At 51.1% G+C, this 16,072-nt stretch overlaps 1 protein-coding gene across 1 annotated transcript in view; it reads left to right on the top strand.

The window, feature by feature from the left end:
- The window catches only part of LOC147080866 (uncharacterized), a gene marked incomplete at its 3' end in the record, with an annotated part of 51,446 nt that overhangs the window by 18,182 nt on the left and 17,192 nt on the right, over positions 1 to 16,072 (top strand). The window contains exon 4 of the mRNA XM_085981059.1: positions 6,585 to 6,694. Within this exon, the coding sequence (XP_085837185.1) occupies positions 6,585 to 6,694 (110 nt within the window). The remainder of the gene's footprint in view (positions 1 to 6,584; positions 6,695 to 16,072) is intronic.

Here is a 16,072-nt window from a genome sequence, read left to right as displayed (position 1 = left end):
ATCACCGAGATATCTTCACTGCATTCCTCCCTCAGCCTCTGCACTGAGCGACTTCTCATCCTCGGTGATTTCAACCTCCATCTCAATTCATCATGCTCTTTCTCCTCTGAGTTCACTAGCCTCCTATCCTCCCTTAATCTCTCCCTCCATGTAAACTCCCCAACACATATTCATAGCCCCCCCCCTTGACCTTGCCATCTCTTGTGGCCTCGCTACTCCCATCGTGTCAATCGCAGATAAGGACATCTCTGATCACTTCCTTGTATCGCTGTCCACCCACATCCACCCCCCAACCCTACTTCCTTCTGTTTCCACCCCTGGAAAATACTCTCTCCCAACTCTCTTACAACTGCACTTACGAAATCCCAACTGTCTAGACTTTGGCCCTCCATTCACCATGACATTTCTGCAGCTACCGATCTGCTCAACCACACCCTCACCACCACCTTTGATGCCCTAGTCCCTATTAAAGCAATTACTCTCTCTCACCCTGGTCGTTCCCACTGGTACGGCCCTCATCTTCGCTCCCTTAAGTCTAAGGGATGCTGACTTGAACAGATATGGTGGACAACTGGTTTAGCCATTCACCACCAGATCTGGCTGGACCACATAGTGCATCATCGGGTCCTGCTCTCGTCTGCCAAAATTGATCACTGTTCCAGAATCATTCTGGAATGCAAAGATAACCCCCGGCTTCTATTCTCCACTGCTTACCGTCCTCTCCCCTGTCTCCTCCACCCTCACCTCCGACAACAAGTGTGAGGAGCTCATGGACTTCTTTGTCTCTAAGATTGAGACCATCCATTCAGCTGCTTCTGCCACTTCCTTCCCCTAGACCACTGGGCCAAACTCCCTCTAAGGTTCCCCCCCGCCCTAGCCCTGAATGCACATCTTTCTCCAGTTTCTCTCCAATCTCCCCTCATGACCTCTCCACGCTCATCTTGTCCTTGCGATCCACTTCCTGCTCCCTCGACCCTATTCCCACCAAACTGCTGACCACCCAACTTCCTTTTCTGGCTCCCATGTTAGCTGACATTGTTAACGGTTCTCTCTCCTCAGGTACTGTCCCCCTCTCCCTCAAATTTGTCGTCATCACCCCTCTCCTCAAAAGAACAACCCTTGACCCCTCATTCCTTGCAAACTACCGCCCCATCTCCAACCTCCCTTTCCTCTCCAAAGTCCTTGAACGTGTTGTTGCCTCCCAAATCCGTGCCCATCTTTCCCGCCACTCCATGTTTGAATCCCTCCAATCAGCTTTCCGCCCTTGCCACAGTACCGAAACGGCTCTCATCCAAGTCACAAATGACATCCTTTGTGACTGTGACAAAGGTAAACTATCCCTCCTCGTCCTTCTTGACTTGTCTGCAGCCTTTGACACGGTTGACCACTCCATCCTCCTCCAACGCCTCTCCACCGTCGTCCAGCTGGGTGGGACTGCACTCGCCTGGTTCCATTCTTATCTATCTAATCGTAGCCAGAGAATCATTTACAACGGCTTCTCTTCCCGCTCCCACATCGTTACCTTTGGTGTCCCCCAAGGATCTATCCTTGGCTCCTTCCTATTCCTCATCTACATGCTGCCCCTTGGCGACATCATCCGAAAACACAGCGTCAGTTTTCACATGTACGCTGACGACACCCAGCTCTACCTCACTATGACTTCTCTCGACCCCTCCATGGTCTCTAAATTGTCATACTGCTGTCCGACACACAGTTCTGGATGACAGAAATTTTCTCCAATTAAATATTGGGAAGACTGAAGCCATTGATTTTGGTCTCCGCCACAAACTCCGTTCCCTAGCCACTGACTCCATCCCTCTCCCTAACATCTGTCTGAGGCTGAACCACACTGTTCGCAACCTTGGTGTTATACTTGGCCCTGAAATGAGCTTCTGACCACATATCCTCAGCATAACTAAGACCGCTTATTTCCACCTCCGTAACATTGCCCGTCTCCGCCCCTTGCCTCAGCTCACACGCTGCTGAAACCCTCATCCATGCCTTTGTTATCGCTAGACTTGACTATTCCAACGCACTCCTGGCTGGCCTCCCACGTTCTATCCTACGTAAACTTGAGGTCATCCAAAACTTGGCTGTCCGTATCCTAACCCACACCAAATCCCGTTCGCCCATCACCCCTGTGCTCGCTGACCTACATTGGCTCCCGGTTAAGCAACGCCTCGATTTCAAAATTCTCATCCTTGTTTTCAAATCCCTCCAGGGTCTCTCCCCTCTCTATCTCTGTAACCTTCTCCAGCCCAGCAAGCCTCCAAGATATCTGTGCTCCTCTAATTCTGGCCTCCTGTGAATCTTCAATTTTAATCGCTCCACCATTTGCGGCTGTGTCTTCAACTGGCGAGACCCTAAGTTCTAGAATTCCCTCCCTAAACCTCTCCGACTCTCTCACTCCTTTAAGATTCTCCTTAAAACCTTCCTGTTTGACCAAGGCTTTGATCACCTGTTCTAATATCTTCTTACGTGGCTCAGTGTCAAATTTTGTTTGATAATCGCTCCTGTGAAGCACCTTGGGACATTTTACTACGTTAAAGGCGCTGTCTAAATGGGAGGAATTGTTCAGAGGAAGGAGAGAATGAAGTTCAGAGGAACACTGATCACTAAAATAGAGGGAGGTGAGAGAGGATGTCATGGAGAGAGAGAGGCTGGAGCTGAGAGGGGGATCGCTCATTGGATGATGAGCTTTCCCTCGTACCCTGCCTGGGCGCGTGACAGATACCAACAACTTGTATTTATACAGCGCCATAGTAAAACGTCCCAAGGCGCTGCACAGGAGTATGAAAAGACAAAAAATTGGACTCCGAGCCACATAAGGAGAAATTAGGGCAGATGACCAAAAGCTTGGTCAAAGAGGTAGGTTTTAAGGAACGTCTTAAAGGAGGAAAGAGAGGCGGAGAGGTTTAGGCAGGGAATTCCAGAGCTTGGGGCCCAGGCAACAGAAGGCACGGCCATCAATGGTAGAGCGATTATAATCAGGGATGCTCAAGAGAGCAGAATTAGAGGAGCACAGATATCTCGGAGGCTTGCTGGGCTGGAGGAGATTACAGAGATAGGGAGGGGCGAGGCCATGGAGGGATTTGAAAACAAGGATGAGAATTTTGAAATCGAGGCGCTGTCGGACCGGGAGCCAATGTAGGTCGGCGAGCACAGGGGCTGATGGGTGAACGGGACTTGGTGCGAGTTAGGACACGGGCAGCAGAGTTTCGGATGAGCTCCAAGTTTACAGAGGGTGGAAGGTGAGAGGCTGGCCAGGTGAGCGTTTGGACAACAGGATCTTTCTCCTCCGTGAAACCTCATGAGATGAAATCAAAGGATAGATTCACCGATCCTGTATGTCTAGCGAGGAGCTGCGCTCAAAGGGAAGGTGGAATGTACAACAGGCGTTGCTGTGTTGTAGTCCGCGCTCTCTTTGAGCACAGCTGCCCGCCGGGAGTGTGGGATTCATGAATTTACCATCGCACTGTCTCCTACTCCCACTTAGCCGTGGCTCGGTCAGTCTCACTCTCGCCTCGGAGTCAGAAGGTCACGGGTTCGTGTCCCCACTCCAGAGAATCAAGCCCCCATAATCCCGGGCCGACACTCCCTGGTGCCAGTACTGAGTGAGTGCTGCAACAGGTCTGGCCTCTCAGGTGGACATAAAAGATCCCACGGCCACTATTGGAAGAAGAGCAGGGGAGTTGTCCCCGGTGTCCTGGGGCCCAATATTTATCCCTCAACCAACACCTGAAAAGCAGATGATCTGGTCATTGCTGTTTGTGGGATCTTGCTGTGCACAAATAGACTTCCGTGTTTCCTACATTACAACAGTGACTACACTTCAAAAGTACTTCATTGGCTGTAAAGTGCTTTGGGATGTCCCGAGGTCATGAAAGGCGCGCTAGAATTGCAAGTTCTTTATTTCTTGGTTTCCCAGGTAACCGCTACACCCCTCCTCCTCCCTGCATCCTTACTGTGTTGAAATCAAGACTCCACTTACCATCTCCTGCACCTCAAAATGGTGTGCCTCCTCCCCTCCCTCCCTCCCTCCAATCCTTCCCCCTCTCCTCCCTCCAATCCTTCCCCTCCCTCCCTCCCTCCAATCCTTCCCCCTCTCCTCCCTCCAATCCTTCCCCTCCCTCCCTCCCTCCAATCCTTCCCCCTCTCCTCCCTCCAACCCTTCCCCCTCCCTCCATCTCCTTCCCCCTCCCCTCCCCCAACTCCTTCCCCCTCCCGTCCCTCCATCTCCTTCATCCTCCCCCCTCCAACTTCTTCCCCCTCCCTCCGTCTCCTTGCCCCTCATTCCCCTCCCTCCATCTCTTTCCCACTCCCCTCCCTCCAATCCTTCCCCCTCCCCTCCCTCCATCTCCTTCCCCCTCCCCTCCCTCCATCTCCTTCCCCCTCCCTCCCTCCATCTCCTTCCCCCTCCCCTCCCTCTAATCCTTCGCCCTCCCCTCCCTCCAATCCTTCCCCCTCCCCTCCCTCCAATCCTTCCCCCTCCCCTCCCTCCAATCCTTCCTCCTTCCCTCCCTCCAATCCTTCCCCCTCCCCTCCCTCCAATCCTTCCCCCTCCCCTCCCTCCAATCCTTCCCCCTCCCCTCCCTCCAATCCTTCCCCCTCCCCTCCAATCCTTCCCCCTCCCCTCCCTCCAATCCTTCCCCCTCCCCTCCCTCCAATCCTTCCCCCTCCCCTCCCTCCAATCCTTCCCCCTCCCCTCCCTCCAATCCTTCCCCCTCCCCTCCCTCCAATCCTTCCCTCTCCCCTCCCTCCAATCCTTCCCTCTCCCCTCCCTCCAATCCTTCCCCCTCCCTCCAATCCTTCCCCCTCCCTCCAATCCTTCCCCCTCCCTCCAATCCTTCCCCCTCCAATCCTTCCCCCTCCCCTCCCTCCAATCCTTCCCCCTCCCCTCCCTCCAATCCTTCCCCCTCCCTCCAATCCTTCCCCCTCCCCTCCCTCCAATCCTTCCCCCTCCCCTCCCTCCAATCCTTCCCCCTCCTTCCTGCTCCTTCCCCCTCCCCTCCCTCCGTCTCCTTTCCCCTCCTCTCCCTCCGTCTCATTCTCCTCCCTCCGACTCCTTCCCCCCCTCTCCCTCCTTCCCCCCCTCTCCCTCCTTCCCCCTCCCCTCTCTCCATCCCCCTCTCCGTCTCCTTCCCCCTCCCTCCGTCTCCTTCCCCTTCCCCTCCCTCCGTCTCCTTCCCCTCCCTCCATCTCCTTCCCCCTCCCCTCCCTCCATCTCCTTCCCCCTCCCCTCCCTCCGTCTCCTTCCCCCTCCCCTCCCTCTGTCTCCTTCCCCCTCCCCTCCCTCTGTCTCCTTCCCCCTCCCCTCCCTCTGTCTCCTTCCCCTCCCTCTGTCTCCTTCCACCTCCACTCCCTCCTTCCCCTTCCCCTCCCTCCGACTCCTTCCCCCTCCCCTCCCCTCCCTCCAACTCCTTCCCCCTCCACTCCCTCCGTCTCCTTCCCCCTCCCCTCTCTCCGTCTCCTTCCGCCTCCCCTCCCTCCGTCTCCTTCCCCCTCCCCTCTCTCCGTCTCCTTCCGCCTCCCCTCCCTCCGTCTCCTTCCCCCTCTCCCCATCTCCTTCTCATTCCCTCCCCCGTCTCCTTCCCCCTCCCCTCTCTCCGTCTCCTTCCCCCTGCACTCTCTCCGTCTCCTTCCGCCTCCCCTCCCTCCGTCTCCTTCCCCCTCTCCCCATCTCCTTCTCATTCCCTCCCCCGTCTCCTTCCCCCTCCCCTCTCTCCGTCTCCTTCCCCCTCCACTCTCTCCGTCTCCTTCCCCCTCCACTCCCCCGTCTTCTTCCCCTCCCCTCCCCTCGTCTCCTTCCCCTCCCCTCCCCTCGTCTCCTTCCCCTCCTCCTTCCCTTCGTAACCTTCCCCTCCTCCCTCCGTCTGATTCCTCCCTCCATCTCCTTCCCCTCCCCCCTCCCCTCCTTCCTCCATCTCCTTCCCCTCCCCTCCCCTCCTTCCATCTCCTTCCCCTCCCCTCCCCTCCTTCCATCTCCTTCCCCTCCCCTCCCCTCCTTCCATCTCCTTCCCCTCCCCTCCCCTCCTTCCATCTCCTTCCCCTCCCCTCCCCTCCTTCCATCTCCTTCCCCTCCCCTCCCCTCCTTCCATCTCCTTCCCCTCCCCTCCCCTCCTTCTATCTCCTTCTTCCCCGTCTCCCTCCGCCGCACTCCCCCATTCCCTCCCTCCATTTCATTCCCCTTCCCCCACTCCTCCCCCCCTTCCCCCTCCCCTCCATCTCGTTCCCCCTCCCCTCCTCCCCGCCTTCCCCCTCCTTCCCCCTCCCCTCCTTCCCCCTCCTTCCCCCTCCCCTCCTTCCCCCTCCCCTCCTTCCCCCCTTTCCACTCCCCTCCTTCCCCCTCCCCCTCAGTCTCCCTCCCCCTCAGTCTCCCTCCCTCTCCCTTCCTCTCCCTCAGTCTCCCTCCCTCTCCCTCAGTCTCCCTCCCTCTCCCTCCTCCCTCTCCCTCAGTCTCCCTCCCTCTCCCTCAGTCTCCCTCCCTCTCCCTCAGTCTCCCTCCCTGCTGTTGTTGTTGTGCAGTTTGTGGTGATTGAGTGAGTGGGCGCGACCGTGAACCCTCTCCCTTGTTTCCCGCACAGGCGCCGATCTGGCTGCTGTCACCACCTGTGAACTCTGCAAACAGACCCTCAAGCTGGATTTCGACAACTTCGACGTGCACGAGTTTCACCGCAGGCACGCGGCCTCGCAGGTACGGGGGGAGGGGCAAACGCGCGGCCTCGCAGGTAGAGGGGCAAATGCGCGGCCTCGCAGGTAGAGGGGCAAACGCGCGGCCTCGCAGGTACGGGGGGTGGGGCAAGCGCGCGGCCTCGCAGGTAGAGGGGCAAGTGCACGGCCTCGCAGGTACGTGTGTGGGGGGGGAGGGGCAAGAACACGCTCGCTGGTATGTGTGTGTGTGGGGGAGGGGCAAGTGCGCGGGCTCACTGGTACGTGTGTGTGTGTGTGTGAGGGGCAAGAACACGCTCGCAGGTATGTGTGTGGGGGGGAGGGGCAAGTGCGCGGGCTCAGATGCAAGGTCATTGACCTGAAACGTTAACTCTGTTTCTCTCTCCACAGATGCTGCCTGACCTGCTGAGTGTTTCCACCATTTTCTGTTTTTATTTCAGATTCCCAGCCTCCGCGGTATTTTGCTCTTATATTAACGCTCGGTAATTTGATGGGGTATCATCGATCTCGCGGAGTGTCACTGTGGCGACAATGAAACCGGTTCTGTCTGGTGTTGGTCTAGTCGCTGTCCCTTTAAATCAGCCACAGCACCCTGATACCAAGATACCTCAGGCTAGACCCCCCTGCCCCAGCCGCATGCGTTGCAGAGCTTTTGCCTATTATTTTTGTCGTTGTCATGCCTGCCATTTTTTCCAGGGGTCCGAAAGTGCCTATACGTGCAGTGAAACCTCCTCACGTGACGCATCGTGACCACTGCTTACAAAAAAATTATTAGCATAAAAGAGCTGATCACATCTGCAATTAAAATGCAGAAACGATGCACGCATCACTCACTGTCGGATCAATGCAGTCAGGCCAACGGAACAGGGACGGACGCCCGCTTGCTTCCTGCACTGAGCCAATGACCAACTCTGCTGCCCTTTCGCCCTCTGGGACCTGGGCCAAATCCAGCCCCAGAGAGAGGGGATGAAGGTCTCCTCTCTCTCTGATGTGGAGTCTGTAGTGTATGTACCTTTAAGAGAGAACTACTTTTACAGCTCCTGTATACTGTAGTACCGGCAGTGACCACACCTGTATATAAGCCTTGAGCATGCCTCTGTACTGTTAGTCTTTAGACTACCCTCCTCCAGTAAACACCTGTTGATTGTTAATCTACAGCCTCCGTCTAGTTATTGAAGAACACCATACCTTAAGATTTACGGATTCAACAGTGGCGACGAGGTCGATTCGAATCTACCTGCAACTCTGCATTTCCTTCCAAGGATTCGCTCCGGGGGGCGGTGGAAGAAAGTCGAGGCCAGAAGCACGGGCGTCGACCACGAGCAACCGCCCAGTCATCCGGCAGAGCGAGTGAACATCGCAGGGGAGGCTGTTGAGAGCTGGGCTTGGTTCTCCAGCCACGACGATCCAGCAACAGACTGGCAACAGGTACAGCGCAGACCCTTCCCGGACAGCGGCGGCTGGAGCCGACCGACGGCACAGAAAAGGCCGAGCAGCGTCGACGGGGTAAGAGAGAGGGTAGAGCGCACAGGGCGCAGCCGGGGGTTGAAGACCGAGCGGCGTCGATGGAAAACAAAAAGAGAGAGAGGGTAAAGCACAGCCGGGGTTCAGGACTGAGCGGCGGCAACGAGAGAGGCGCACAGGAGAACGCGCAGAGCGCAGCCAGGGCTCAAGGGCTGAGCAGCGTCCGTAGGGAAAGAAAGGGAGTGCGGGAGACGCCATTTGAGCCGCGGAGAAGAAGGGAGAGCACGGGAGATGCCATTTTTGAAGCCGCAGCGGAGAAGAAGGGCGAGCGCGGGAATAAAGGAAAGCGCGGGAGACGCCATTTTGAGCCAGCGGAGAAGAAGGGAGAGCGCGAGAGTCATCATTTTTGAAAGTCTAACCACACCCAGGGATGCCGAAGAGTGGCAGTGTCACTGCGTTCGACAATGAAGTCGAAGATTGGGCAACATATGTGGAACGCATTGAGGTGCACTGCAAGGCGAATGAAGTGCCAGATGCCAGGAAAGCACTGGTTTTGTTGAATTCCATGGGTGCAAAAACGTATGGCTTACTGCGAAACCTAATAACCCCAGAGAAGCCAGTGGATAAGGATTTCGAAAGCATAGTGGAAATCCTACAGGACCACTTAAACCCCACACCGCTGCTGATAGCAGAAAGATTTAAGTTCCACAAAAGGAACCAGCAGAAAGACGAAAGTAATGCTGAGTATTTAACGGAACTGCGCAAGCTATCGAAACACTGCCAGTTTGGAATGGGACTAGCAGATACGTTAAAGGACAAGTTTGTGTGTGGGCTTCAAAGTAAAGAACATAAGAACATAAGAAATAGGAGCAGGAGTAGGCCAATCGGCCCCTCGAGCCTGCTCCACCATTCAATAAGATCATGGCTGATCTGATCCTAACCTCAAATCTTCTATCACTCTGCATCCACCCGAACCCATGTGATCTCCCGGGAGAGGCGAAAAACCAGATAAAGACCCAATGGCCAATTTGGGAGAAAAAAATCTGGGAAATTCCTCTCCGACCCATCTAGGCGATCGAAATTCTTCCAGGAGATCACTCTGTCCCTATATTTTCTACAGTACTTACCTTCTGCAAAGGCGATCTCCACCCCAGCCAGGAACAGGAATAAAACCATCTCCTGAAATCTAACACAGAATTAGAACACAGTAGGAGCAGAACAAGGCTACACGGCCCCTGGGCCCACTCCACTACCCACAGGGCCATGACCATTCCGAACCTAGACTCATGTCCAATTTCCTGCCCGCTCCCCGTAACCCTTAATTCCCTTTACTTCTAGGAAACTATCTATTTCTGTTTTAAATTTATTTAATGATGTAGCTTCCACAGCTTTCTGGGGCAGCAAATTCCACAAACCTACCACCCTCTGAGTGAAGAAGTTTCTCCTCATCTCAGTTTTGAATGAGCAGCCCCTTATTTTAAGATTATGCCCCCTAGTTCTAGTTTCACCCATCATTGGGAACATCCTCACCGCATCCACCCGATCAAGCCCCTTCACAATCTTATATGTTTCAATAAGATCGCCTCTCATTCTTCTGAACTCCAATGAGTAGAGTCCCAATCTACTCAACCTCTCCTCATATGACCACCCCCTCATCCCCGGGATTAACCGAGTGAACCTTCTTTGTACTGACTCGAGAGCAAGTATGTCTTTTCTTAAGTATGGACACCAAAACTGTATGCAGTATTCCAGGTGCGGCCTCACCAATACCTTGTACAACTGCAGCAATACCTCCCTGTTTTTATATTCCAACCCCCTAGCAATAAAAGCCAACATTCCATTGGCCTTCTTAATCACTTGCTGCACCTGCATACTAACTTTTTGAGTTTCGTGCACCAGGACCCCCAGATCCCTTTGTACTACAGTACTTTCCAGTTTCTTGCCATTAAGATAATAACTTGCTCTATGATTTTTCCTGCCAAAGTGCATAACCTCACACTTTCCAGTATTGTATTCCATCTGCCAAATCTCTGCCCACTTACTTAGCCTGTCTATATCCCTTTGCAGGTTTTTTATGTCCTCCTCACTCACTACTTTCCGTCCCATCTTTGTATCATCTGCAAACTTTGATATGTTACACTCGGTCCCTTCCTCCAAATCATTAATATAGATTGTAAAGAGTTGGGGACCCAGCACTGACCCCTGCGGAACACCACTAGTTACTGGTTGCCAATCTGAGAACGAACCATTTATCCCAACTCTCTGCTTTCTGTTAGAGAGCCAATCCTCCACCCACGCCAGAATATTACCCCCAATCCCGTGATTTTTTATCTTGAGCAATAATCTTTTGTGTGGCACCTTGTCAAATGCCTTTTGGAAGTCTAAATACACTACGTCCACTGGTTCCCCTTTATCCACCCTGTATGTTACTTCCTCAAAAAACTCAAGCAAATTTGTTAAACATGACTTCCCCTTCATGAAACCATGCTGAGTTTGCCCTATTAAATTATGTTTATCCAAATGTCCCGTTACTGTCTCCTTAATAATGGACTCTAACATTTTACCAACCACAGATGTTAGGCTAACAGGTCTATAGTTTCCAGCCTTCTGCCTACTACCCTTTTTAAATAAGGGTGTTACATTAGCAGTTTTCCAATCTGCCGGGACCTTTGCTGAGTCCAGTGAGTTTTGGAAAATTATTACCAATGCATCCACAATCCCTACCGCTACTTCCCTCAAGACCCTAGGATGCAAGCCATCAGGTCCAGGGGATTTATCCGCCTTGAGTCCCATTATTTTACCAAGTACCACTTCCTTAGTGATTTTAATTGTATTTAGTTCCTCCCCCCCTAGAGCCCCCTGTTTGTCCAGTGTTGGGATATTCTTAGTGTCCTCTACTGTAAAGACTGATACAAAATAATTGTTCAGTGTTTTTGCCATCTCCATGTTTCCCACCATTAATTTCCCGGTCTCATCCTCTAAGGGACCAACATTTACTTTAGCCACCCTTTTTCTTTTTATATAACTATAGAAACTTTTACTGTCTGTTTTTATATTTTTTGCTAATTTACTTTCATAATCTATCTTCCCTTTCTTAATCAATCTTTTTGTTATTTTTTGCTGTCTTTTAAAGACTTCCCAATCTTCCATCCTCCCACTAGATTTGGCTACCTTATATGCCCTTGTTTTTAGTCGGATACTATCCTTAATTACTTTACTTAGCCACGGATGGCTATCTTTTCTTTTACACCCTTTTTTCCTCAGTGGAATATATTTTTTTTGGAAGTTGTAAAATAACTCCTTAAATGTACACCACTGGTCATGTACCGTCTTACCCTTTAATCTATTTTCCCAGTCCACTCTAATTAATTCCGCTCTCATACCTTCATAGTCTCCTTTATTCAAGCTCAGCACGCTTGTTTGAGATCCAACCTTCTCACCCTCTAATTGAATATGGAATTCAACCATGTTATGGTCACTCATTCCAAGGGGATCCTTTACTAGGACATTTTTAATTAATCCCGTCTCATTACACAGGACCAGATCTAAGGTTGCTTGCCCCCTGGTCGGTTCAGTTACATACTGCTCAAGAAACCCATCCCGAATACACTCAATGAACTCTTCCTCAAGGCTGCTCTGCCCAATTTGATTTGTCCAGTTAATATGATAATTAAAATCCCCCATAATTATAGCTGTTCCCTTGTTACAAGCCTCAACTATTTCCTGATTAATACTCCGTCCAACAGAGTTGCAACTGTTCGGAGGCCTATAGACTACACCCACTAGTGTTTTTTTCCCCTTATTATTCCTTACCTCCACCCAAACTGTTTCACTATCCTGCTCCTTTGACCCAATATCATTTCTCTGTATTATAGTGATTCCTTCCTTTATTAACATAGCCACCCCACCTCCTCTCCCTTCCTGCCTGTCCTTCCTGATTGTTAAATAACCTGGTATGTTTAATTCCCAGTCATGGTCACCCTGCAGCCATGTTTCTGTAATGGCCACAAGATCATACCCATATGTCATTATTTGTGCCGTTAACTCATTCATTTTGTTACGAATGCTACGTGCATTCAGATAAAGAACTTTCAAATATGTTTTGTAACACTTAGTTCCTGTTTTTTCCCTTTTTATTACTTTACTTTTTACTCCATACTTTCTGTCCCTTCCTGACACATTCTGTTTTTTAATTCCCCCACTGCTACCTAAGTCTATGACCTTCTCTGTTGTCATTTCTATTATTTGCTCTCTAGAAACCTCCCCCCAACTAATTAGTTTAAAGCCCTCTCTGCAGCCCTAGTTATATGATTCGCCAGGACTCCAGTCCCAGCACTGGCCAAGTGGAGTCCGTCCCAACAGAACAGCTCCCTCCTGTCCCAGTACTGGTGCCAGTGTCCCAAGAAGCAAAACCCATTTCTCCCACACCAGTCTTTGAGCCACGCATTTAACTCTTTAATTTTATTTATCCTAGCCAAATTTGCTCGTGGCTCAGGTAATAACCCAGAGATTATTACCCTTGAGGTTCTGTTTTTTAATTTGACCCCTAGCTGCTCATACTCCTTTAACAGAACCATCTTCCTTGTCCTATCTACGTCGTTTGTACCAACATGGACCACGACAACTGGATCCTCCCCCTCCCACTGCAAGTTTCTTTCCAGCCCAGAAGAGATGTCCTTAACCCTGGCACCAGGCAGGCAACACAGCCTTCGGGACTCCCGCTCTTGACTGCAGAGAACCCTATCTATCCCCCTAATGATACTATCCCCTACCACTACAACATTTCTTTTTACTCCCTCCACTTGAATGGCCCCCTGTACCACGGTGCTGTGGCCAGGTTGCTCATCCTCCCTGCAGTCCCCGCTCCCGCCCTCACAGGGAGTAAGAACCTCGATCCTGCTGGACAAGAACAAGGGCTGCGTCTCCTTCAACACTACATCCTGGATCCCTGTACCTTCCTCACTCGTAGTCACACCGTCCTGTCCCTGACCACGGACTACATCTGCAGTAATTAACTTCATAGGTGTGACCATCTCCTGAAACATAGAGTCCAGGAACTTCTCCCCCTCCCTGATGTGTTGCAGTGTCCGAAGCTCGGTCTCAAGCTCCATAACATGGAACTTGAGTTCCTCTAGCAGCAAACACTTGTCGCAGATGTAATCACCGTTAGCCTCAATGGGGTTCACCGGCTCCCACATCTCGCAACAGTAACACATCACCTGCTCCATTCTATATAATTAATTAAATTTCTTATTATTAGTTATGAAGACCCTGCCCGGATATATATGATAATATCACACCACTATTCAATAGGACTTACCAACTTAAAGGTATGAAAGAGAAGAGAAGGAAGAAAACCAACCAACCAGCTGATCACCAACCTCCTCCTTGAATACTGTCTGTGGAGCCTGTTTGGTTGACTCGTCTCGCTGCTCCGCCTCCGCAGTGCTGTCTAAGCCTGGGAGTGGGGAACAAAACAGAGCAAAAAACACACCCTCACCTCCCACTTATCCGAACTCTCCCACTTAGCAAAACTCCAGCAGCACTCAATGCACAAAGCACTCCGTGCACCGCACTAGCCCCTCCCCTTTTATACCCGGATTCTACTTCCTGTTTAAACTGCCCAAGAGTTTAAAAAACCCTTAAAAAATTAAACTTACTTCAAATAATTGACTTCTTAACACACTAAAATTCACAAAATACACTTAAAAGATTTTTCTCCCACTTAGCAAAACTCCAGCAGCACTCAATGCACAAAGGAACCCAGAAACGGCTTCTATCAGAAAAGGATCTTACGCTGGACAAGGTTTTCAGCATGGCAGTATCACACGAAGCAGCCGCACGGGGCGCTGCAGAGATACAACGGAGACCGCAAGAATATGGCACCAATGAAATGTCATATGGAGCAGGGAAGTGTTATCGCTGCGGCAGAACAACACACGACCAGAAGGATTGTTGGTTCAAAGACCAAGTGTGCAGACAGTGTGGAAAAGCAGGACACATAGCAAGAGTCTGCAGGTCAGGGAAGAAAACCAGCAGCAAGAAATCTCCACAGGAGAAGTACAAAAAGGTACATAAGGTGATGGACAGTAGTTCAGATGAACAGAAAAGTGATACAGACTCCGGAAGCAAGGAGCTGGGTTGTCTGAAACTACATAATGTAATCAGAATGGAGGATCACCAGACTATCTGGGTCACGCTCAAGATAGACGGAGTCCAAGTGAAAATGGAATTGGACACAGGATCAGCCCTAACAGTCATAAACCGAAGGGACTACAAGTGGCTGTTCTCACATATACCCTTGAAAGCTACAGAGATTGTCTTGAAGACGTACATGGGGCAAAAAGTCTACCCCAAAGGAAAGATAAGGGTGAACGTGATATACAAAGGCCAGGAAACACCAAAAATGGACCTATATGTATTGCCAGATGGAGGACCACCTCTACTAGGACGTGAATGGATCCGGAAGATACAATTAGATTGGCATTCCATACAGGCACTGAAGGTTGAGGCCAAAAAGGATGACGACGTCACACCTGGACGACTGTCAAAAATGCTAACTGACGCACAAGAAGTGTTCCAGGAGGGACTCGGAACACTAAAAGGCATAACAGCGACGATTAAAATAGAGGAAAATGCAAGCCCAAAGTTTTTTAAGGCCAGACCGGTGCCTTATGCGATCCGACCAGCTGTCGAAGCAGAGCTGGAAGGTTTGGAACGTTCAGGAGTACTGTCCAAAGTGGACTGGAGCGAGTGGGCTACACCCATCGTTCCTGTAATGAAGAGGTCATTGAGTAATACGCCTGGGGAACCAAAGAAGGTCCGCATCTGTGGGGATTTTAAGGTGACAGTGAACCCAGTCCTTCACACGGTACAATATCCGCTTCCACGGATTGAAGATATTTTCGCCTCACTATCTGGAGGTAAATGCTTCACTAAGATAGATCTGGCCCAGGCGTACCTGCAAATGGAGGTAGAAGAAGCCTCGAAACAATACCTCATGATCAACACTCATAAAGGTCTCTACCAATACAACCGGCTGGTGTTCGGGGTAGCATCGGCTCCGGCTATTTGGCAAAGGGCAATGGATCAAGTCCTGCAAGGGATTTCAGGGACCCATTGTTATTTGGACGACATCCTGGTCACGGGCGAAAATGACAGTGATCACCTCGTCAACCTGGAGAAGGTGCTCACAAGATTAAAGGAATATGGGCTACGAGCTAATCGCCACAAGTGCGAGTTTTTCCAGAAGCAGATCTCGTATTGTGGCCACGTTATTGATGAAGAGGGGTTACATAAGTCCCCTGAAAAGATTGAGGCAGTAGTCAAGGCTCCAGCACCAGAAAATGTGTCACAACTGAGGTCGTTCCTTGGGCTGGTGAACTACTACCATAAGTTCTTACCAAATTTGTCTACAGTATTACACCCACTGAACACCCTACTGCAAACAGGGGTACCATGGAAGTGGAATGATGAATGTAAACGAGCTTTCCAGAAGTGCAAAGAATTGATCACATCAAAAGAGGTGTTGGCCCATTTCAACCCAGCACTACCAATTCGGTTGGCGTGTGATGCATCACCCTATGGTATTGGAGCGGTGCTGTCGCACAAATTCCCAGACGGGTTGGAGAGGCCAGTAGCCTTTGCGTCTCGGTCACTAACCTCAGCCGAGCGCAACTACGCCCAGATTGACAGGGAGGCCCTCAGCCTAGTATGGGGAGTAAAAAAATTCAACCACTATCTGCATGGGCAGAAGTTCACCTTGCTGACTGACCACCAACCACTTGTCTCCATCTTTAATCCAAAGAAGGGCGTTCCGGTGATGACTGCACAACGGCTACAAAGGTGGTCCCTTTTTCTAGGGGCGAACCAATATGAAATAGAGTATAAGGGCACGAAACAGCATGGAAACGCTGATGGGTTATCACGCCTGCCACTG

This window comes from Somniosus microcephalus, unplaced genomic scaffold (assembly GCF_052327205.1).
Source record: "Somniosus microcephalus isolate GS21.2 unplaced genomic scaffold, FLI_Smic_1.0 scaffold1082, whole genome shotgun sequence".
In the NCBI taxonomy this organism is placed as follows: domain Eukaryota; kingdom Metazoa; phylum Chordata; class Chondrichthyes; order Squaliformes; family Somniosidae; genus Somniosus; species Somniosus microcephalus.
The sequence above is the reverse complement of the archived record's forward strand: the minus strand, read 5'-3'. Positions and strand labels throughout refer to the sequence as shown.